The sequence below is a fragment of the Drosophila mojavensis genome, unplaced genomic scaffold (assembly GCF_018153725.1).
Source record: "Drosophila mojavensis isolate 15081-1352.22 unplaced genomic scaffold, ASM1815372v1 contig_136, whole genome shotgun sequence".
Classification (NCBI taxonomy): Eukaryota; Metazoa; Arthropoda; class Insecta; order Diptera; family Drosophilidae; genus Drosophila; species Drosophila mojavensis.
In genome coordinates this window covers 16,210,039-16,235,959 of record NW_025318667.1, presented here as the reverse complement: position 1 = coordinate 16,235,959, position 25,921 = coordinate 16,210,039, and the positions used below count along the sequence as shown (strand labels likewise).

Here is a 25,921-nt window from a genome sequence, read left to right as displayed (position 1 = left end):
AAACGCCCGCAATAACAACTGTTGGCATCCTTTATGCCAGCGTGTACAATGACAAAAAGAAAACAAAAATAAAAATCCTAAAAATGAGAATAAATATGAATATGAAAATGAAAATGATGCCAGTAAGCTTATTTTCTTTTCTTTTCTCTACTCTACTCCCCTTTTTTGGGGCAGAACGAAAGGGCTTCAGCTCTAGGAGTCAGCTCCTGACGGCATGTAAATGTTTTGATTTTCCTGTCAACACGAGTGGAACACTAAGAAACAGTAGCTGAAACTTTTTTATTATTATTTAGTTTATTGAAATGTTTTTTTTTTTATGAACTCTGCGAGCCTTTTTTGGTTTAACTTTAACACATTCAAAATGGGTAAAAGAATATTTTTTACTAGTTGACTTGTTGTATGCAATATTTATATCTGATTTCGTCTCTGTATTAACCAAAATATTACAGAGAAATTAATATTCTTATAAAATATTTGTGTATTATTTCTCAACATACGACAAAATTGATAAGCTTAACTCTAAAATTCTCAATCATATTTTCACAATCATCATCTCATATACAAACATAGCAAAGAAGATTAGAATTCTTACAATTTAAGCTGAGTAATAAAGACTTTAAATTTATATATATATATATATATATATATATATATATATATATATATATATATATATATATATATATATATATATATATATATATATATATATATATATATACGTCTCATATATATTAAAAGCCTCACAGGCAGAGGCTGACATCTGTATGATGAACAAATCTCCCTCTCTCACTCGAAATATATGTGCATATATATGGACTCGACCATCCACCTGCCTGCCTGCTACAGTTAAATAAAGCCGAAATACACAGAGCTCAGCTCTTTCACTGAGTATAAAATAAAGCAACAATATTTTATGTTAACATTCCGGCAACACGTTTCTTAATTGGTCGCTGTTAAGGTGCATGCATGTCGTGCTCTTATGTCGTGCAAAAACAAAAATACGACTATATATTTTATTTTATTTATATTGCAGAGACATATAAAAATATATGACCTTTTAAAAAATACTTCAATTAAATAAGTTTTATTGAAAAACTCTGCTATTATTTTATACAATTGCTGCTTACGAGCTATATAATTAATAATATTTTTTTTTTTATTGTAATAAAATAAAACATTCGACTGCAACGTCTTTGTCGTTTGGGGTTTGGACAGTGAATGCTCTCCGTATTTTATTCAAATCAAATCTTAGCCTAAAGTACATAGATTTCTTATTATATATCTCTGCCGCTGAAGGCAGCAGAGCAAGAGAGCGCAGTATGTATTTATGTATATACATATATGCAAAGGGCATATACATTAGTTCGCTATATGAGCTGTTGAGTTGTCAAGCGGTCAAATGCTGACACGGCTATATGAGCCGATGCTGCAGAAGGCAGCAGTGGACATATATGTAAATATATACAAGCGGCAGCCGTTGGCTTGCCAAACGATCAATTGCTGACGCGGCTATTCCCATGCGTCTTGCATATGAGCGGTCCACTTATGTGGCCGATAATATTTGGAGTACATTTATGTTTACTTGATCGCTTCTTGTATATGTGTACATAGTGTGTGTGTGTTGGATATATATTATTATATGAGACATACTACATTATACTTTTATATATTTTTAATTGAAATCCAACTTATTTTTCTTTATGCTATATTATTAAATATTAAAGGTGTTTCTAATTCAGCCTAATATGTCGAAGATTTTTAATTGCTTTATTTTTGATTCGTTCACACATTTCCATTATCTAAAAATATTAAAATATTCATCTACCATATAGTTTTAATTCTTTTAGGATATTCAAATTATTTAATTTTTTTTTTTTTTTCATACTTCAATTGCCTAAAAATATTCAAATATTTTCAATCAACTGATTTCAATTTAGATAATTTGGAAATTTCGTTCGTTACGCAAAAATTTAATTAAAAATTGAGCATACCTATGTTTCACATACATTCTGCTTTATGTTTTAATCTCAGCAATTACTCAAGTCCTTTAATTGGCTGTAATATGAAGTATTTAGCAACAGGATATGTTGGGCCCGGCTAAGGGTGCTGTGCGCAAAAAGTTTGAGCTTGAGGTAGTTGGGAAAATTGCAGGGCATAACCCTTAAACACTTCTCGGGCTCACTTCATTTGGTGAACGTGGCCACATGGCGTTTCGCAGGCCCACACACGCTGCGTATACTTGACGGCACATTTGCCGTTGCCTTTTAAGTCGCCCTCTGTCGGTCGCCATAAATTAGACATAATTAAAATGTAAATGGAGCAACAAAAACAAAAAGCAAAAAAAAAACACGCACATTGCAAGTTGTTCCTTGAGTTGCGCTCACTGTGCTCGTTATTGTGTTTCGCTTATTAATATACACACACATACCTACATACGCACATACATATGGAAATGCAGCTTATTCGCTTCGTATCTGATTTGTCACCGCTCTCTGCACTGAACTCTCTCTCCTTCTATCTATCTCTTTCTGGCTGGCTGCCTCTCAAATCGGATCAGTTTGTTGATCCTTTTGTGCTCGCCGTTCGCCGTTTGCCGCACACCCCTTGCCATTCGTTTCAATATGCTCAAGGCCAACGCAGCTTTTACTCATTTCGTATACGCATCGTAAGCGCGGCCCGACCGCATTCTACGTTATGCGCCATACGCCATACGCCATACGCCATGCGATGGCGTTGCGACACAAGGGCTAACGTTTCGCTTTCCCGTTTGTTGCTGCTGCTGCTGCTGCTGCTGTGTATTTTGGGCGTTTCGTCTATTGCCAAAACGTTCCGCGCTCACGCTTTTCTGTGCTTTCTATGATGCGCTCAATTCGCTTTGCTTCACTCTCTCTCTCTCCCTCTCTGTCTCTCTCTCTCGCTCTCACTCTGTGCTGTTTCGTTCTATGCTATTTCGCTGCCCTCTCATTCGCAAATTCCATTGCCAGCGTCCTCACTCAGTTGGGCAGTTGGCTCCACTTACCGCACTCGCCTGTTGTCCGCTCAGCTAGGGCCACGCGTTGCTCGCAACAACAACACAAAACACCAACACGAACCACTCGAAATGTGAAACAATAATAAGAAATTCGCTATATAAAATAAATGTAAACACGCGCATCTCGTGGTAGATTGTTTAATAATTGATAATTGTCTTAAACTGAAAAAAAAACAGCTGTACAACACAGTGAAACAAACAAAAGCAACACAATATTGTATTAACACCAAAGTATATATATATGTATATATATGCTTGCGTGTGCGTGTGTGTGTGCATGTGTGTGTGTGTGTGCGTGTGTGCGTGTGTGCGCAACAGTTCAACAAGGTGGCATAAAATTTCATACACAACCATTTTTTACTATGCACAACACAGACTAATCAGCAGCAAACTCATAACTTGCAGGAGCCCCCAAGGTGCTTGCCTCCATGCTGGGAGGGGGGTGGGCGCAAGGAGGCCGTACCGTACCGGGCCGTGCCGGGCCGGGCATCCTTAGGTAGTTTGGGTCGCTTAAAGTACATGGGCCCGCTTGACACGTTTCTTGTCCATTCCCACAGCACTTGCCGTTGACGCACAGCAGCCTCCTGGGCAACTTGCACGTGATGTGTGTGTGTATGTGTGCGGGTGTGTGTGAGTTTGTTTATATTTTATTTGCGTTTCGTTATTTTGTCATTTTGTATACCCAGCGCACAGCATCTGCTGCAGCGCAGGGCATCATCATTTTATGCTAACGAGCCTGCCTAGAGTTGATAGAGGGCATCTATAAGTCGGTCACTCGATGCGTACATGGGCTAGTCTTGCTTGTTTTCTTTTAATTGCCGCATAGTCATGTCCTTGAGCATTTAGCCAACAACTCGGCCAGTGTTTATATTTAAACGCATCTCTCGAGAGTTGAGTCAAAAAAAAAAAAAAAAAAAAAAAAAAAGTAATGCGAAGACATAAAAATACTCATGAAGAGAGAGCAGAGCATACATATCTGATATACATACAGACATATTCACTTTGAAATTCAGCTGCTTGCGCAAACAGCAACTGACAATATCTCAAGCAGACTGCCTCCATGGCACCCCGCCTCCCCCTGCTGCACCCTGGCCACGAATTGCGTGCCACTTTTTATTTATTTTCGTTTTCTATATGAATTGATGCGAATTGAATTAAGGCAAAACGATTGGCGGCGATTGCCGATTGTCGATTACCGCTTGTCGATTGCCGATTGCCGATTGCCGATTCACATTTGCCGGCATCCGAGTTCACTTCGGCTCTATCGCCTGCTCAGCTTAGGCTGTGTCTCATTTATGTTTAAGTAATCATATAATACATATATATGTATATGATCATGGATCATGAATCACGCTGTCTAAAGTCTATAAATTCGAATGGTTCAGCCCATCGTCAATTGATGGCAAAATGTAGTTCGCTATTAAAGCGTTGCGTATACGCAAGGTCGGCCATCATTTTTATTTTGCCATTGCAAATTGCCAATTGGCAAGTGCAGCGCATGATGAAGTGGCATCAAATATTATATATATACATGTATATATACATATATTATATGCATATAGATAGATATTTATGGTGCACACAGGCGCATAGTCAATCGAAGACTTCTAAGCTATTGATTATTTGAATGAAATTGCAGCGATGCGAGCGAATGCATTTATAGAAATATACTTGTATATAGATATGTATATGTATTTGTATGCATGTACTCCATTATATAGCATTGCATTTGTGTGGTCACACAAAGCCGGAAGCAGTCGCAAAATGTCATCATCATTGTAAGCGGCAAAATATATGTAGAGCAATAATTAAAAAATAGGAAAATAGAAAATACCATCAATTGTAACAGAATTGTCGTCCACTCTCCCTCTCCCCCTCCCACTCACCCTCTCTCGTTCTCTGCCCCTCCATTTATTATTCCATCTGTTATATACAAATGATATTAGTCCTTAGCTGTCCGCTGTATGCTGAGTGCCGGTGAGGAGGTTGGCGGGAGGGGTGTCGGCCAGCCCCCTGGCAACCTGCTGTCCGTTACATGACCATTAGACAGTCACGGCGCGTCGCTGTCCTTCACCGTTAATGGCCAGACACTGTTGGCCAGCTGTCACGTGGCAACGATTAACGATTAATAAATTATTCATACACTAATTAAGTGGTATATGCAGTTCAATTTTAAATACAATATTCCTCCTTTTTTGCAGCACTTCAAATTCAACAAGAGCTTTCACCCTTAGCTAAGTCGTTGCCAATGCCAATGGGCGATAATATTTATTTTATTTGGAGTTTGATTAGGCTGAACTCGATAATATTGGGGCATGGCATAGCTGACAAGTCAGCTTTTGCTTATGTGTCATGCTTATGTACATTTGTACATGTATAGTATGTACATAGGTATCTTCTGATACGACGAAATTCTGTTTAATTTTGATAAGCGGCAAACAGAGCGGAAGCTTCATATTTGTAATTGCAGCCATCTCATTAATTTACAAATTGTATTTCCTTGTTGCGGAAACTTCTTTGAAGTTACGTTTTCTTTTTCAAATTTTCATATTATTTTGTATAGACATAAAAGCAAACATATGAAAAATTCTACTAGATATGAAAACAGAACAATAACGTGGCTCATTCAAAGATAAAAAAACAGTTGAATCTTGTTGGTAAATATATTGATTAGGGCTTAACCCTTACTTAGATTTAATTTTACATTAATTCTATCTTGTTAATAAATAAATAAATATTTATTAAAAAATTGCCTTAAATGTATTGCCCCTAGCTCCGAAAATATAAATGATATATATTTTTACCCCCCAACGGGAGTACACATAGGTATTTAGCTAATTGTTGGCAAATTAATCAAGAATCTCAATTAATTAATTCATTACATTGCTGCTTGCTGTGAAGCGGGGGGAATTCGAGGGTATTTTAATGTATATATTTTTTTAAATATATATTTTTTTCGAAATACTAAGATCCCAACTGTTTTTTGTCATTAATAGAAAAACCTTGAAGTAATACCATAAACTAATTTTAAAAATTTTGTCATTGGGGTCATTTTTTTATATAAAAAACATAAAAAAGTTAATATATTTACATATATGAATATATTTGTATATAATATTTTTTTATATACTTTTTTCAATAATAGCTATTAACTTTAAAAAAATTCAAATAATAATTAAATAAATTTGCTTGTGCAAACCTTGTGTAGTTTCAGTTGTCTCGAGCAAACTCTTGTTGGCCTGTGTAATTGACCTTGCAACCTGTAAAGCTATAAAATGTGAAATTTTAGCTGAGACATTATTGTTTTTCACAAATTGTAAAAAGTGCTAGTGGAAATAGTTCGAATTTCAGCTGAGCTTAGATTGCGCACGCCGTATATAGCCTTGACCTGGGCAAATCTTTGCTGCAGCCGTCAAAAGTTTTAATTAATTTGGCTTTCATTTATAAAATTTGGTTGCTTTCACCGCATAATTATGAGAGTTTGCAATGAATTTGTCAACCGAATTGAACTGTTGCTGAGGCGAGGTGTGCGACTGAGTGAGAGAGACAGAGAGAGAGTGAGTGAGTGAGTGAGAGAGAGCGAGACAGAATGAGAACAAACGCGAGCTCTCTGCTTGTGACTAACTATTAAACTTTATCGATAGAATGTGAAGACAAATCGCTAAAACCAAAGGAAAAGCTGTGAAAATTAGCAAAAATAAAAGAAATAATAATATTAATAATAATAGTGCAATCGATAAGCGATGTGCCCGAAGACATCGAAGACGACGCCGCTGCTGTTGATCGGCGGCATTGTGTTTGTCATCATCCTGGTGGCCATCACGGGCGTCACGCTGATCAACAACATCAATCTGTCGAATATCATACGGCTCAATGAGCAGGTGGCCAGCGACAGCGTCAGCGCCAATGACAATCACATCAAGGAGCTGAACTACGTCAACAATCATCCGCGGAACGTGTATGCCAAGCAGCTGAATGAGACGCCCAGCGCCAGCAGCGAGCCGATCGAGTCGGGCGATGGCCGCAGCATGGAGCAAATCCGCAACGAGATGTCCTCCGCTGTGGCGGAGCCCAAGCTGTTGGCGGTCATCGGGCGAGATGGCCCACGGCGGACGCAAACTCTTGACGAGCTTATCGAGACGCCGCCGCTGGCAGCGCTGCCCTTCGAGGGGGCGCGGGTCACGCCCAGCGCAGCGAACAGCTTGATTGATGACGAGAAACGCGCCCAAATCGTCAAGGTGAGTGGCGCGTGGGGCGTCTGCAGCAGTTCGGACTGCGGACTGCGGACTGCGGACTGCGCTCCAATTGCGTATCAATTTCAAATGTCTGACCCTTGGGGGCCTGACACGACCCCAAGGCAATGCGCCAGCTGTTGATGCCACATGGACGAACAGACGGACGGACGCACGCGCATGCCATTCCAGGTGGGCCGGGTGGCTGTCCGACTGGTCCGGGTGGGTCATGGTGATTTATTTACCATTACCCACAACCGTTGGCTTTCGCTGGCTATCATCAAATAATAATAACAATTAAAGCAGGCCAAATTGTTGGAAATCGCAAACGCAATGCCATCAATTCACAATTTGCCTCCATAAATATTACAATAGAAAATTTTTCTAAAAGAAAACAAAGACAAAAGTCTTCAAAAAGTTTATGAAAAAAGTTACAGTACAGATGACATTCTATTTTGCCTTGTCAGACCTCCTCTTCTGTGCGCTTCTCAATATTTGTAATAAATGTCTTCTATACAGGATTTATGAATGTAGAGATTCACTGGCAATGAAAAATTTAAAGAAAGTAGAAGGAAAATCTATATATTCATATATGTATATTGTATTTAATAATACAACTTTGCCCTAACACAAAGAGGAAATTTTGTTTGAGAATTGTACGAAATCTTGTCTTCCTCTGTCTATATATCTCCACGTATATCTCTCTATCTATTTCATTCTCTATCCCTTTCACACTTATTCCTTATATTACTTACTCTTTCGCTCCCCATCTATACATACGCATACATATACATATATCTCTAGCATTATCTCTGTATCTTTCTGTATTCCTCTCTCTGTCTCTATATATATATATATATATATATATCTCTTTGTCTCTCTATATTTATTTGTCTCTTTATCTATCTATGTATATCTCTTTTTTCTCTCTTTCTCTCTCATTCTCTCTCTCTGTCTATTTATATCTCTTTCTCTCTCTCTCCATTTCTCTCTTTCATTCCCTCTCTATCTCTCTGTTTTTATATATCTCCATCTATTTCGCTGCCTCTTTCATTCTCTCTCCATATATCTCACTGTCTCTTGCATTCTCCCTCCATCTATCGCCCTCTCACTCTCGTTCTTTCTGTCTCTCTTTTTCTCTAACTTTCATGGCATGGAATTGTTCTTTCTTCCTTTCTCTCTCTCTCACTTTTTCTCTCTCTTTTTCTATCTCTTTCTCTCTCTCTCCCTTTCTCTCTCTCTCTCTCTCTTTCTCTCTCACTCTGTCTCTGTGCGTGCCTTAACAGAAGACGTATAATATTCGCCTTGCCATGGGCGACACCTGGAAGCATACTTACTGTTAATGTCAATGTCAACGATTTGACTGGGCTAAGAACACGCACGACGCATAACGAGACCAGCAGCTGAGTCAGTGGCAATGGCAGTGGCAGTGGCAGTGGCAGTGGCAACGCCTCGGCTCTCAGTGCTTCTGTTTGTGGTCTAAGTCCTGGCGTTTATTACGCTCACTTGGCTAATGGGTGCTCGCAACCGGTAACCGTTAACCGTTAACCGGCAAAGTCTGCTGCAGTCAACAGCTGGGGCACGCTTGTTGGCCTGGCTGGCCCATGGCAATTGGAATTGCGATTGCAATTGGCACACGGCGAGGTCTCTGGGATGCGGAAGGCCGTCAATTGCTTTACGCTTTCACGGCTCGAGTGCGCCGTGTTGAGACCTTGGCCAACGAGGCGCTAAAGAAAGAAATTCCAATTGCAGTCGCAGTCGCAGCCAAGCAACCTGCCTGCCTCCTGTCTCCTGCCCCTGGCAGCCAACAACTTGCAACCTGCAACAATAACAATAACAATAACAATAATGCCAGGATATACAAAAAGATTTATTTGCAGTTCTGCCTTTGGCTTTTATGAGCACAACAAACCATTTCAAATATGTTAGCAACTCTCGTGCTCCCGCCGCTCCAATTGATTATGCCATCAAGTGTTATACAGTTATATGTCTTATTAATTATAGCATTTTATTATGTCACAAACTGATTGGACAACCTGCCATAGAAACACAAATTCCGCACTCGCTGGAAGCTCTGAGTAGTCTGATTATGATCAACTATGGGACTCTGGAAATTAGCTGGACCGTCTCTATTGTTCAGCATTTTCACAGCTTCAGGCTGCAAAGACTCGAGTACTCCAAGCTCAAATTGAATTACTAATGTAATATATTATATATAATAATTTTTGTGAAGCGGTTTTATATATATAATATAAAGAAACCCCCATGCTCATATTCTATAAAAAAAACAAGTAAGAACGTTGCAGTCGGGCGTTACCGACTGCGGAATACTCATTCACATCCCATCAACAATTTAGTAGTTAAGTTTCGCTCTAATACTGTAGAATATACAGGTTTTTTCGATTTGCCACGCCCCAACTGGGCGTAGACACCTCATTTTTGGTCAGTTTTTAGAAAGAGATAACGGTACCCTAACTGAAAAGTTTGAATGCTTACCCTCAAAAAATGTGAAAATTACAGGGTATTTTTCGATATGCCACGCCCCTAAGGAGGCGTACAAATTATTTTTGGGGAACTCAACTATCCAAATTTGAAGCTTCTAGCTATTATACTTTAGGAGATATAAACTTTTGCGGTTTGCCACGCCCCCTGTGGGCGGACATATATCCGACAAAACTTTTTGGTCTTGGGTGATCAGTCCGAGTATATATACAAAATTTGAGGTCTCTGCCATCAATAGTGTCCAAAATATAGGAGAATTTAAAAAATCACTATATCTTCAGGTCCGATTTGCCACGCCCCCAATGGGCGTAGACTTATAATTTATCTTCAGACTTTATAGAATCATACCATTAGCTGACGTGCAAAATTTCAGCACTTTAGGTTTACAACTTTAGGAGATACAGTTTTATCCGATTTGCCACGCCCCCAATGGGCGTAGATATATCCGCCATAGCTCGTGATCTTGGGTGGTCAACGCGGACCTACATACCAAATTTCAGCTTTCTAGCTCTTCAACAAACATGATTTCTGGTATATCGGTAAATGCATTTTCCGATTTGCCACGCCCCTAGTGGGCGGATCGGGAAAATTTTAACACTTTATAAATCGGAGATATACACGAGTATGTGTTCAAAATTTCAAGTCTCTAGCTTCAATAGCGCCGAAATAGATTGCGTTCATACGGACAGACGGACAGACGGACGGACAGCAAGACGGACATTGCACAAAACCAATATACTGATTCACTTTCGTGAATGAGTATAAAAAGAAAAAAAAAAAACATAAATTCAATTGAAGAACTGCATATTTTTTATTTTTAGGGTAAAGATTTTTTAAACAACAATCAATAATTCAAAATCAGTTAAATTTATCCTGAGATGAGCATTTTTAGTATATATTTTGTATGTTATTATAGTCCGCATTTGACTTGCCGATACTTTTACCAACTCACGGAAAATAGCTTCCTGCTGCGGTTGGCGACTGGCCCTTACTCTCAAGAGGGGTATAACCCATTTGAATCGCATCGAACAGATTCGATATCATGTAAATATTCGATAAATATTCTTACCGCCTTCGGCTTCCTTGACATATATCCATAAATCGTATGCTTGATTCCACAGTTAAGTGTAAAATCGGTTGCTCATATACTTTCCAAGATCTATATAAGAGCAAGGGAAGTCACACTCTATTGTGAATACTCGCATAACTAGCATAGATCAACTTGAGCTTGTTTGCAATTATTGATAAATCTTACCTGGCAAACAGAGCTCATCTTAAAACTGTTTGAGATCATCGATAGGTCTGCCCATACTACCATAGCAGCCATAGACCTAACTGAACCAATCTCAAATCACCATATCAATCAAATATATTGAAATCGAAATAAAACTTGATGAGATTATTAATCTATCAATAATTCTAATTAAATATAATTAGGCCTGCTCAAATCCATAAATCTCCTAAATCTCCTATTATATAAATATGATTATCGCACGACATTAAAGACAGCTTCCGATAATTTCAACGCAATTGCAATGGCCAAATGCGAACAAATTGGTTAACCGGTTATTTACATCGATGCCCAAAATTGCAGGTGGTTTACCATTGGCATATATATGCATATATATAAACTACATCTGCATATGTGCATATGTATATATACGTATATACTATATTCATTTGTTTATTCAATACCGAATGACTGCAAGATTCATGACGGTTCATGCTCGAACATTGTGCACGCCTCACATTTCACATTCCCACACATACACACACACACACACACAATGGCATAGCCAGCACTCATACTGGCACATCCTTGACACCTGCCGCCCAGCCAGGTGCGTCATTTGGTTTCGTTGTTGCCCGCACTCAAGACGTATGGACGCACATAAGTGACCCCAGTTAAAATGGCAAACAGAGCTAAGCCCAGCCAAAGTACTTGGTTAATCAGAGCTCGGAAGGGTAAGGTGTGTCTTGAGTGTGTGTTGAGTGTGTGTGTGTGTGTGTGGGGGGGGGTGTTGTGTAGGGTAGAGTAGGGGCTTAACCGTTACGCACATGCTGGCACTAATAATCGAATTTCATTCATTTAAGCTCTCAGTCGGTGAATTCTTCATTTGTATTTGCAGTTTGGGGCACAAATTGTTATCAGTTTGTTGTTTTTTTTTTTTCATTTTCCCCCACTTGCCTTTTTTTTCGTCAATGCTGCGCATTGTGCACTGAACCAACAAAATGAACCCAAATGCCGGACGGAGGAACCAATGTGTAGAGGCTTAGCCCGGCTCGCACGGCTGTGCAGTCAATGTCGTATTTATCAATGCAATCCCATCCAATAGCAACAACAACAACAGCAACAACAACAACAACAACAAACAGCAAACAACAGACATCAACAACAACAACAACAACAACATTGGAACATTGACGTTAAGGCTAACGCCGCTGCTGACAATAACCCACTTTCAGTCTTTGGCTCGGTCTGACATTTTGTTGCTTGTTGTTTTGTCATTTCGCTTTAGTTGTCGCCTTCTTGTTGTTGTTGCTGTTGTTGTTGTTGTTGACCATTTGCCCGTTTCATTGTCAATGAAGGCGGCCCAAGTCAGGGCGCGGCTGCAACGGCCATCGATACGGCTTGGCATTGTCTCCGGATTGGGAATACGTCACTGCTAATAGAAAGCGCATTTGAGCTCATTACAAACTAACTTAACGCAATTTGAATAGATTAAGCATGGAGTAACAAGCAAGGACTTCATTCGAGAGGGTGGACGGGACATACGATATCTCGAGCTAAGACTTCATTAACTGCAGACATACATACTTATATCGAGTTACATATTGATGTAGTGATAGAAACTAATCTTAAATTACACACACTAAAGTATTCTAAATAATTAACTATTCACATCTTAGGAGCACTTTAAGTATAGTCTTTATGAATGTGTTTTCAAATTTATATACAGTCGAGTCTCGCTAATTCGTATCCCGCTAAATCGAAAATCGCGGTAAAATGGAAAAAAATTTAAAGAAAAATTGAAAACAGTTCGTTCTCGATATTTATTTATAATTTGAATTTCTGTATAAATCGAAGTATTTCAATACATATTTGGTAAACTATTTCAGTTTATTACAAAAACTCAATTATTCATTATTATTTCGTTCATTTGATATACGAGAAGCGATTCATAAATTCTCTATGCAGTTAAATAGCTCAAAAGGCAATATAGCTACTGAACGATTGAAAAAAATATATTATATATGCTCAATTGAACTGCTCATTAGTTCCTTCTAATGAATTGAACTGTTCACTAGTTCATTTTAATTAACTTGTGCTGCGCATTAGATCATTTTAATGAATTGAACTTTTCATCTGTTCATTTGAGTGAATAAAACTGCTCACGAGTTTATTTTAATGAATTGCAGTTAGTTCATTAATTGATGAAATAAACATTTTTAAAAATTATGCTCTTTACTGGTTCATTTTAATAAACAGAACTGTTTATTAGTTCACTTAAATGAATGGAACTACTCAACAGTATTTTTTATTTTTTATTTTATTTTTTTTTTTATTAAGTCTCAAGATGAATGTTTTCCAAAAGGATAGATTTAATTTCGATTTATCGCGATTTTTGATTTAACGGGGTACAAATAATGACTGTATTTAAAATTAATTCATTGGTTCATTATAAAGTGAACTGCTCATTAGAACATAACTTGAACTTTTTATTTATTCATTTGCTGAAGTGAAATATTCGTTTGAATCAGTTGGATGTACATATATGTATATACAATATTTTAATGAATTGATCTTGTTCATTAGCTCACTTTCATAGATTCTTTACTAGTTATTTTTAATTGAACTGAACTGGTCACTAGTTCTCTTTAATAAATATAACTGCTTATTACTTCTTTAAGCTGATCCAGTTCGATTGAACTTTTCTATATTTAGCTCAATTTGGAAACTTATCTTCAAAGGAAACACGATTAGTTACACATTCTACTGTTTTAATCGGTTTCTTGATTTACCATTTGTTTTAGTTTTGCTTGTGTGTGTGTGTGTGTGTGTGTGTGTGTGTGTGTGTTTGTTTTCGCCTTTGTCGTAATCGTTTTAAATATAAAATGTCTTTGCAAAGTTTTGTAAATATTTGAAAAGAACGAATTCTTTAGAGTTTTCTTTGGCCCTCTTAAATGCAGCGATGCAAAGCAATCACGTTCTTTCACCTGCCCTGCCCGGAGCTGCTCTTACTTTAGTTTTATTTCAATTTTTTTTCTTTTTTAGCTCTGTGCAAGTCCAAGACTTTTGCTCAGCTTCTATCCCATTAGGAAAACTTTTGCATTTGTTGCTGTTGTTTCTCTACCAATACCAACTCATATTTTCTTAATAGTTTGCTCGTTTTCTTCTTGCTGCCTGACGCACACACACACACCCGCACACACACCCGCACACACACCCGCACACACATACACACACGCACATGAAACATGCTGCTGCTCTGCTTTTTTTTTCAGTTAAGTTTGACTTCATATTCCGTCGCTAAGAAAGCATGCAAAACTTAACCAGACAAATAGTTGCTCTGTATATATATGTGTGTGCGTGTGCGTGTGTGTGCTCGCTCCTTTTTCAGCCAGATATTCAACAGAAGCGACGCGTCGTCTTTCGCATTATTTTATGGCCCCAAGCAAATTATATTCCCTTAGTCTTGGCCAAAGAGTTAGCCAAAAACTTTTGTGTGAAGCTCGTCTCTCTATCTTTCCCTCTCTCTCTCTCTCTCCCTCTCTGTGTGTGTTTTAGTGTTGGTGTATGCATAATTTCACAAAAAAAAAAAAAAAATTAAATTAAAAAAAGAAAAATACATTTTAAAGTTATGCTGCCTCCCCCGTTTCGTCCGTTTCACCCCTTTCGCTTTCATTTAGTTGGCTGCCATTTGCATTGTTTTGCGGCCCTGCGGCATTAAGCGGCCAAAGTTTTTGGCCAGCAAACTTTGCTGTTGCTGTTAAAGTTGCATTTGAAATTTGCATTAAATTAAGCCAAGCCAACGGAGATCCCAGCCCGCGCAGCTCCCTGCCCAATTTGAACTTTTCGCTTAAGTCGCCGCTAGAAGTGGCAATTAAATCCTGATCAAATTAATGGCAGTGGCAGTGGGAGTGGCAGTGGCAGTGGCAGAGGCAGTGCGAATGTCATGCGGTGCATGCCGCTAACTTTGCTAACATCTGCAACCGCAGCCGCAATTGCGTCGACTTTGCCAGGTCAAGTGCATAATCGGGCCAAAAGCCAAAAACAGCAGAAAAAAACAAAAACAACAACAACAACTAAACTCATCGCTGGCCAACCGCTCCCGGGACGGACGGGCAACGGCTGCTCTGTGGCAGGCGGAAGGATGCAACTGCTATGTGCGGCATTTTAGGGGGCATGTGTGACATATGACGAGACGCGCCGCAATGGTCGTGCACGTTTTCACGTCTCGTTGCGGAAATGATGTTTAACACACACTCGCACACCCACACACATACACGCAACACTGCCATCAACATATACGCATTTGGCAAAGCACGTTCCGTGCGACGTTTGCACATTTCAAGGATATAACTTAATTCGTAATGAAGACACACAAAACTGAAACTACAGCTGCATACACAAGCGTATAACATGTCTCTCTCTCTCTCTCTCTCTCTCTCTCTCTCTTCCTCCCTCTCTCTCTCTCTGTGTTTGTGTGTGTGTGTGCTTCAGTTTGGCTAACAGCGTGCAAAAATATTCAATCAATCAGTCAAAGCCATCAAACAATTTCCGTTCAAATTAGTCAAGCTGATTATTTACTGCTGCTCCTGCTGCTGCTGTTGCTGCTGCTGCCCCTTCTGCTCCTGCTTCTGCTTCTGCTTCTGCCCTCAAATCGTTCAGTTTTGGCCCAAGTTTGGCTTAATTAACGGCAGTTAATAAGTCTAGTTGAACAAGCGCACTGGATAAATAAACATCGAGCACACGACGCCAACGCACTTCCAGTCAAGCTTCAAATTAGATGCGACTCATTAAGCATTTCAGCTAAACTCAACTCAACTCAACTGAGCTGAGCTGAGCTGAACTGCACTTGGAGCAAGTCTACAAGGATTTTGTCTTCAATTACTTCTTAATATATATATATACATATACATATATTATATGCCTTAAAGCAATCTCCAACAGTTATCAAACACACCAACTGGCACTTAACAAAAATATTTCTTTTTTTCTATGTATATATTTTTGAGTCATTTAAATATAATATATATATTCAGCAAGTCGATAGCAATTACAGCTGTATAATTATCGATAGTAGGCGCCATTAGTATGCATCGATAGTTACTGCTAGTCGACGATAGTTATTTCAAAACCATCAATGATCAACGATAGTTATTGCAATGTCAGTGCTATGCGACGATAGTTATTTTAAAGCCATCGCTTATTAACGATAGTTATTTGCAAATCATCAATGGATGACAATAATCACGAATAAAATGAGCACGCTACAAATAAAGAGAATCTCTCTAACGAGAGCTAGACATTCATCTTAGACTATGAGAATAAATAAATAGAGATGAACCCAGCCACTCATACATATATAAATGGGTAAGAAGAGCATCATTTCAATTTTGACTTCCAGTCATCGCTATGCTGTGCTCGCTCTTCCAGTCATCGCTTTCCCATGCTCTCTCTTTTCTGTGCTCTTCCTTCCTGTATTTGCCTTTCCTGTGATCTCTCTCCTGTGCTTCTTCTCTTTGAGCTCGCATGCTTAATATATCTGTAACACTTTATTAAGCACTAAAGCAATGTTGTTAATGAATTTGAGGTCTCTTTATGAATTTATAAGAGCGAATATGCTTGGGCACTTAAAACTTAAGAGTGCATAAGCTATGCTCAATGCTTAGATTGCAGTCAGCCAATCGATTGGCTGAGCGATTTAAGCAGAATCATAATACGGGCTGCGGAGTGTAATTTAATTTGATGCTCTCCATAGAAAGGTTGCAGACATTAACTCCGGCAAATGGTCGAGCATATATAAAAGCATCAATCGATTTACCTCACCAAAACCAACTCGATACAAAATACTTGAATTTTAGTTAAGGCAAATCCCAATCGAAATTCAAAGTGTGAAATTTTAATAAGAAAATTTGCGTTGACATTGCGCCATTCCTTCTGAGCGCTGGCTTTGCGTGTGTTAATGTGTGTGTGTGTGTGTGCCTACGTGTCTGTGTGTGTGTGTGTGAACTGTGCGCCATTTGCATTTTCATAGACGTGAATTTATTTGGGCCTTAAGCAGGCGGCAAAGGGTTGCCTATGCAGAGCTAAGAATTATTAAGGTATGCGCCATCATCTGTGTGTGTGTGTGTGTGTGTGTGTGTGTGCGTGCGTGGCAGGAGTCGCAGGACAATTCGCTGACAATGGAGCCCGCGCAAGCCTTGAACTCCACGTGGCCCCTAACCAGCGAGGTGTGCGAACGTCGTGTCCGAGTTTAATTAATTACCGGAAAACTGTTAATATTTGCATTGCCTTCAAAAAGCTCCGCAACCAAGCGGCCATCCAACCATCGGCCCGACCGACCGACCAGAGATCCGCAACGGGCAAACACAAAGAGCCCAACAACGTGGCCTACAAAGGAGAGGAGTGCTGAAGGGGCTGGGGTGGGGCTGGCCTAGGCTTGTGGGGGCCACACTGAATCGGTGTAGCTCAGCAGGCGTGCACGATGGCGCTTTTCATTTTCTTTTTTTGTTTTTCCTAATATTTATACCCTGCAGTCATGCAAAAATCAGCAATATATGTGAGAGTGTTAGTGTGTGTGTGAGTCGAAATGCAAATGAAGATTTATTTTTATAAATATTTATCACAATTTGTCGTCGAAATATGCAGCACATATGTGCTAAAGAGAGTATCTGCTAGTTGAGCATTTTTTGTTAGCCTCATAAATTCTCGAATTTTATTTTATTTTTTTCTTTGCTGCTCGTAATTTAATTTCTCAAAAAATGCGCTCAAAAGTATGCAATGCCAAATTATGCTGCGCTGCTGGCCCTGTGCGAATTGGCCGTGGTGGGGGGGCGAGCAGTGGGAGGCGTGGCAGTGGGATAGATGGTTACCTGAGCTGACTGCAGGTGGCCCGTGGCTCGTGGCCCATGACCCATGGCCTGGGCAACTGTCGAGTGTCTGCCAAAGGGTCGGCAGGGGGAGGCGAGGGGGGAGGCAAAAGGAAGCGCTGGTTTTAGCCTCCAAATGAACGACAGCCAAAAACGAAATTTCGCGTTGTCTATTTTGTTAACATTTTTCACAGTTGCACACGTGCATGGCATGCGTGTGTGTGTGTGTGTAAGAGAGAGAGTGTTTGGCTGTGTGTGTGTGTGTGAGTGTGTGTGCGGTATTCTTTTGTATATCCAATTCCAATTGGATTGGTTAGCTGAACATTCTGAAATAGAAGTCAACAAAAGAGAAACAAGTTAATGCACTTCGCTTAAAGTGCAGCTGCATTATTAAAGCAAAGCCATTCGAATATTTATGTAGCTATAAGGCGAACAACACACACACACACACACACGTGGAATTCCACATCGCATTGCCATGCATTAGAACAGCCATTCACATTGGCTAACAAGCCGAGAGGGGGGATGGCTGCGAACAAATTCTATTTGAAATGAATGTGAATTGTTTGATAGAATTGAGAGCATATATCCAAAACACAAAACGTGGATAAACATGAGTGAGAACGGATAAGAATAACGAAGTGGATCTAACTGTTCGCTTGCATAACATTATCGGGGCATCAATTAGCCAATAATAAACAAAATCAGAAAATGGGATTTATAATTTTAAAAATCATTTAATTAATTAACAATGAATGAAACAAATTAAAAAAAAACACAAGCGAAAAAATGTATAATAAACAATTATTTAAAAAAAAAATCAAAATATAAAAAAATCATTAACTAATTAAAGAACTAACCAAAAATAGGTAAATACAAATAAGTAAATATTTATAAAAAATAAAATAAACAAATAAAAAAATTAATAAAAAAAAATTAATTAATTAATAAAAATCAGTATTAAGTAATACATTAAATAAATAAAATTAGTTTAAAAAAATCAAATATATGTAACTGAATAAAAATGAAAATAAAAATAAATGAAATAAAAAAGCAAAAATAAATGAATATTTTGATTATATAAAAAAATAAGTAAATAGAAAAAAAAAACATAAGCTAAAAAAATAAAAATAAATACTTATTAAATGACAATTTACTTTAATAAGTAAATGTCAACAAGTAAATTGAGTAAATAATATTAATCAAAAAGTAAATAAAATAAAAATGAGAATATATGAAGTGATGAATTTAAATGAGTAATTTATTGATAAATATTTATATTTTATATATATGTATATATATTTTATATAATACTCAATTATAAATTAAATTAAAAATATGTAAATTAAAAAATAAATACATTTATTAATATATCCCCTTTGCCTCTATTCCAGATGATGGAGCACGCCTGGCACAACTACAAGCTGTATGCTTGGGGCAAGAATGAGCTGCGTCCACTGTCGCAGCGTCCGCACTCGGGCAGCATATTTGGCTCGTACGATCTGGGCGCCACAATTGTGGATGGCCTGGACACGCTGTACATAATGGGCCTGCAGAAGGAGTACAAGGAGGGGCGCGACTGGATCGAGCGCCGCTTCTCGCTGGATAACATCAGCGCCGAGCTGTCCGTGTTCGAGACGAATATACGCTTTGTGGGAGGGATGCTGACACTGTACGCATTCACCGGGGATCCAATGTACAAGGAAAAGGCGCAGCATGTGGCCGATAAGCTGTTGCCCGCATTCCAAACGCCCACGGGCATACCGTACGCCCTGGTCAACACCAAGACGGGCATGGCCAAGAACTATGGCTGGGCATCCGGTGGCAGCTCGATTCTCTCCGAGTTTGGCACACTCCATCTGGAGTTTGCCTACCTGAGCGACATCACGGGCAATCCGTTGTATCGGGAGCGCGTGCAGACCATACGCCAGGTGCTCAAGGAGATTGAGAAGCCCAAGGGGCTCTATCCGAACTTCCTCAACCCCAAAACAGGCAAATGGGGTCAGCGTAAGTAGATCGACTTGAAGCATATATTTATATATTGAAGTTAATATCAATCATTTGATGCCTTCCCACAGAGCACATGTCGCTGGGCGCCTTGGGTGACAGCTACTACGAGTATCTGCTGAAGGCCTGGCTGCAGTCCGGCCAGACGGACGAGGAGGCGCGCGAAATGTTCGACGATGCCATGCTGGCGATCATTGACAAAATGGTGCGCGTCAGCCCCAATGGACTGACGTATGTGTCCGATCTGAAGTTTGATCGACTGGAGCATAAAATGGATCATCTGGCCTGCTTCTCAGGTAATTGAGATTTCACATATATGATATATGTATGTGTATGCATATGTTTGTACTATATTTATCCAATCCTATTTTGTTGTAGGCGGCCTCTTTGCTTTGGGCGCTGCTACACGCCAGAACCATCACACTGATAAATACATGGAGGTGGGCAAGGGCATTACCAACACCTGCCACGAGAGCTATATACGTACGCCCACCCAGCTGGGCCCCGAGGCGTTCCGGTTAGTGCTCAACAGCAGCAACTGCTCGAATCCCTCACTTATGCCAATCTCTGGTTAATCTCTTCCTCTTGCTCTTCAGTTTCAGCGAAGCAGCCGAGGCACGCGCCCTGCGCTCGCAGGAGAAATACTATATACTGCGCCCGGAGACCTTTGAGAGCTACTTTGTGCTCTGGCGTCTGACGCACGATCAGAAGTACCGCGACTGGGGCTGGCAGGCGGTGCAGGCCCTGGAAAAGCATTGCCGCACACCGCACGGCTACTGCGGCCTGCGCAACGTCTACCAGCAGGAGCCGCAGAAGGACGATGTCCAGCAGAGTTTCTTCCTGGCCGAAACACTCAAGGTAGACAGCAAATTGAATTGAAATGCAGTTGAATCAATTACTAACTAATGAACTGGTCTCTATTCTCCCCTCCATAGTACCTGTACTTGCTGTTCTCAGACGACTCCGTGCTGCCGCTGGACGAGTGGGTGTTCAACACCGAGGCGCATCCACTGCCCATCAAGGGCGCCAACATTTACTATCGCAAGGCGGCAGTGACGCTGCCCGCCTCGAACGCCTCATAAGGCAGCTAACGCAGTCACTTGACCGTGTCAATTTTTTTTATTATTTTAAAATCAATTGACTCTCTCTTTGATAGTTGAAGGAATATTTTATTTAATTTTTTTTTTTTTTTTTAGATTTTATTTGTCTGTTTAGTTTAGTTAGCTTACCTTTATATATATATATATATATGTGCACATACATACATATATATATATATATATAATCATTTTTAATGTGTATTACGATTAATTTTGATTGCACAATGACAACAATGAATGGATCCTTACTTAGCCGCGTCGTCAATGGACGACCCTTAACTATATGTAACATATTTATGCCACTTCATATATATATATATATATATATGTATATGTATATAACGGAGACACGCGACCCGACGTAGCTGTTTATGTGGTAGCCACCCTGTAGATCAAGTCAAATCAAATCAAACTGAGAACAGAAAACCCTTTGAAAAGCTTCAGATTAATAATAATCTTTATGATATATACACACACACACACACACACACACACACACACACACACACACACACACACACACACACACACACACACACACACACACACACACACACACACACACACACACACACACACACACACACACACACACACACACACACACACACACACACACACACACACACACACACACACACACACACACACACACACACACACACACACACACACACACACACACACACACACACACACACACACACACACACACACACACACACACACACACACACACACACACACACACACACACACACACACACACACACACACACACACACATACATACACATATACTCACACATATAAACTCAGGTGTTCGAATTATGATTTCTTTGAAAACTGTCTTAGCTTTGATTCGATTCTCAATATCTTCCCAACTGCATCTCTCTTTCGCACTCTCTATCTATCTATATATCACTGTATCTAGTACTAGATCTATTGCAACTAGTTTATTGTATTTGTATCACATTAATGAATTTGCATTTTGAATCTCTCAACTCTTGAAACATTCAGTGGCACATTCTGGGATCGACTTTGTTTTGTATATATATTTCCCTAGCGACAAAATGAAGGCATTAGGATGAGATATAGATTTGCATACAAATCAGACAATTGTCAAGTTATTGTTTATATATACTTTAGTCTAAATATAATACAAGTAATACAACCTATTGTAATAGCACCTAGCTTACTTTAAATAAATGTAACGCATATTACTTTACATCAGCATCAAGCGAAACGAATCTTAAATCTATATATATGAGTATATATATATATATATATATATATATATATATATATATAAATATACATACATATATTTATATATTGAAAATTTAAAAAATAAAGTTAAATAAAATAATGAAAAATGTAGGAAATTGTTTAAGCAAAATATTTATACAATTATACAACAAGCAAAATAATTTAATTATTATCGATGTAAAGGTTTTTTTTTGTATAATCCTAAGCGTAAGATATGTCGAGGATAATGATATTAATATTAACAAATTTAATAATAAACACCAAAACACAAAATTAAATCGAAAATGTTAAATTTTTGTATTCTTCGGCACTTCGTCAACGGCTCTTCAGCTGTGAGAAGTCATTTTAGACAGCTATGTACACATACACAGACACACAACACACACACACATAAATAAATAAATAAATATATATATAGATCGATATATACATACATATTTTTTTTATGTTATATCAAAGTAATTTTAAGATCGAACGTGAAAATAAATGTATAATTGCGAGTCTAATTAAATTGTAAATGCATGGATAGAGAAAAAAGCACGAGATATGTGAACGAAGCTGTCCCTAATTGGAGACAGACGACACAGTGCACGAGGATATTATAAATGCTTAAACATAATTGTATTGGACTAACCCATAAGTTTAATAAAAACCTAATGAATAACATACAAACGAGTTTAAAGTATTATTTTCTGGGCAACCTCTCAAATATTAGTTTGGGCTTACGAGAGTCAATTCATAGAGTCGTAGCCTTGGCGTTCTCCAATAATGTTCAAAATTTTCTATAGCACTCAATCAACTCAATCGTACAATTAAACAAAAACAAAAAAATTAATATTTTATAATTTTGAAAATTAGACTATCAGTAATTAATAATAATATATAGCAATATTTTATATTTCTTTTAGTATACAATTTAACAGATGCCCAATGTTTTTGTTTAGATGGTTGAAATAAAAAACTGTGTAATAATATAACAGATTTTCTAAAGAGATCATATATATATGTACATAATATGTACTTATGTATATAGTAAATTATAAAATAAGAAACTTGATATTCAACTTTCAAGTTCAATTCTTTCTGGAGCGGCGTACGTTCATTCAAAGTCTGAATAGGAACCTTCTAGTTCTCTGCATATTATGTTCAATGTCACTCAAGCTCAGCTCTACTAGCAAGTCGTAGCGCTTCAAAAAACAAATATCACATTTGTTTGTTTATTGTGCGTAATTATTCATGTTCAAATCGAAAATAAAATAAGAAACTAACTAACAATAATGAAATGAACAAGAGTGAGCCGGAACTAAATTACGAGTCTTGTGCGTGTAAATGGGCACATGATTTTGTAATGAATTGTAATTTACTACCGGGCAGTATATGACCCGCTACAATTCCTTTGCAGGCATGACTAACACTTGAGCAGCTCTATTAAAAAGTTGTATGTAGTACTTGCGCTTAAGGCGAACAAAGCGCTCTGAGGTTAACAACATTTCCCACCCAGACCCGCAGTTGGCGGGTGCAACCCGGAACGGAACGGGAACGCCAGTTCCAGCTTACAATGCAATGCGAGCGGGCAAAGTCCGCAGCAGAGCATAAGACTGCAAATGGCTGGACGAACAAAGCATAACCATAAAACGTATAAGAAGCGCGCCCGTCCGCTAGTCGCCGCCCACCACCAAAGCCCAGCACACAAAATAAACTGAAACGAAACGAAACGGAACGAAGGGTGTAGAGAAACTTTAAATTCAAAAGTCATTCCACCCGCAGAGCGCAGACAAAGACAGCTCTGGACTTTATAGAGCATCAGAAGCATAGCGTCAACTGTTGCTCCCTCTCTCTATCACTCTCTCTCTCTCTCACCCTGCGTGTCTCTTCGCGCGTTCTCTTTGTGCGGAGCAATGCTTCAGCTCATTCTCCTGCTGCTCCTGCTTCTTCTTTTTCTTCTTCTTCTTCTTCTTTGTTGGCTAGACGAGCCCGCCAGACCAGCTGAGTTACTTTTTGCCGGTCGCAGCGACACAGCGATTATTGATTTTTGTTGTTTTTCTGCCCTAATCAAAGCGAACAACTCTGACTTGAGCATACGCTATGTCTCTTGAATATAAATATTATACATTTTGATAAGGGCAAAAACAGACTTAACAACAAGTTCAGAAGGTTAGCGATTAATTTTATATATGAATATTAATATTATATATGAACATTTTTTTCTGTAAAAAATGTTTCTCTTCTTTGTTCAAGAATTAAACATTGAATTATATGTATTTATATATATTTATGAATATAGTAACTGAAAATGTCAGAATAAATCACATATATAAGTGTCAATTTAATCCGCACTCATTGCCATAAATATTGTAGAGCATTCAGCTGTCGGCCTGGCATAAGCCGACTTCTTTGTGTTTTTGTTTTGGTCGTTGACGTTCGCGGCATCGCTTCTAGCAGCCGCACAGTTGATTGCGAGTTTTCGAGCGAGTCGGAGCGTCCGATGCAGCAGTAGCTCTCACAGCAATTTACAGTTGCATCCAGCAAAGTCTTTGGCTGTCGGCCGTTGATTCTCTCGCTGCACATCTTTTGCACGTCTGTGTGTGTGTGTGTTTTTTTTTTGCTACTATTTTTTTGATTGGTTTTCAATTCGCAAGTGCAGTGTTTGTGTGAGCAGACTCAGAATGCCGTTCCCCATTCATCCACCGAAGCAAATGCCTTGCCCGCACTGGCAGCACTTTCCCATCAGTCCGGTGGACAGCAAGCCGGCACCGTTTGGCAGCAGCAACGGTGGCGGCGGCGGCGGCGGCGGCCAGAAGGGCAACTCGTCCATGACAGCTGAGAAGCCACCGGAGCCGGTGTCCTATCGCTACTGTGTGCAATGCAGGGCAGCTGGCAAGGATGTGGGCGGCATCGATGAGGATTGAGGGCCATTTGTCCATGCATATCTTCTTCACACACTGGCAATGCCACGGACTACAGCAGCACCATCCAACCAACCAAGCAAGCAACCACCCACCCACCCAACCACTCATTCAGCACGCTCACCAGACACACAAAAAGAACCAAACCACAACCAAATCAAATCGATTCACATCGAGGCACATCACTCCAACCTCAACTGCTCCAACGCAATGACAATGGAGCGCACAATCTCGAGTGGGCCAGCGATGAGTGCGAGACCTACCATGATTATGATCACTTCCAAGTTTTTGTTTTTGTTTCTAAGACTTTGTTGTTTATAAGAATTTCACATTGTGTTTGCCGACTGCTTGTCGTATCTTTTGCATTTTATTTCTCGTGCCAATCATAGGAACACTCTCCATACAGTCATACAGTCATACATATACATACATACATATGTATATATACTATGTAATTTGTATACATATACATATATCTATATCTATATTTTTGAAACATTCAAAATGCTTAAGCTAAGATTTTGCTACGAAACTTATTTTTTAGACTTCAGACTATATTTGGTATAAAAATAAATAAAATAAGAATACATAAAAAACGAAAACCAAAACAAAATAAACGCACGACGCATATAAAAAAAACGAGTTTGTTCTACAGACACAAGCACAGATGCATGGCTACATGCATGCATGTAAGTGTGTGCACGTGTAGTGTGTGTGTGTGTGTGCGTGTTTGTTTTCTTAAGCGGCATACATTTTTTTGGGACTTGTTTGTTT

At 39.0% G+C, this 25,921-nt stretch overlaps 2 protein-coding genes across 7 annotated transcripts in view; both read left to right on the top strand.

Annotated features, from left to right (window-relative positions):
- Positions 1–21,493, top strand: part of LOC6583987 (mannosyl-oligosaccharide alpha-1,2-mannosidase IA) — an 80,634-nt gene extending 59,141 nt beyond the window's left edge. For 4 of the 6 annotated variants that reach the window (XM_044011701.1, XM_002009611.4, XM_032732114.2 and 1 more), the window contains 5 exons: positions 19,260–19,872; positions 19,944–20,168; positions 20,251–20,389; positions 20,469–20,730; positions 20,808–21,493. In XM_044011701.1, the coding sequence (XP_043867636.1) occupies positions 19,260–19,872; positions 19,944–20,168; positions 20,251–20,389; positions 20,469–20,730; positions 20,808–20,954 (1,386 nt within the window). In that variant the 3' untranslated portion in view covers positions 20,955–21,493. Of the gene's footprint in view, positions 1–6,713; positions 7,273–19,259; positions 19,873–19,943; positions 20,169–20,250; positions 20,390–20,468; positions 20,731–20,807 lie in introns of those variants that run through there. The other 2 variants (XM_044011702.1, XM_032732115.2) reach the window with 2 other exon arrangements.
- Positions 21,494–24,674: 3,181 nt separating this feature from the next.
- Positions 24,675–25,755, top strand: LOC6583986. The gene has a single exon (XM_044011401.1). It carries the CDS (start codon positions 24,908–24,910, stop codon positions 25,148–25,150), a length of 243 nt encoding a protein of 80 aa, XP_043867336.1. The 5' UTR covers positions 24,675–24,907; the 3' UTR covers positions 25,151–25,755.
- Positions 25,756–25,921: the final 166 nt, after the last annotated feature.

Excerpts from the sequence above, each read along its gene's own strand:
- LOC6583986 (XM_044011401.1), top strand. The coding sequence starts at position 24,908 with ATGCCGTTCCCCATTCATCCACCGAAGCAAATGCCTTGCCCGCACTGG.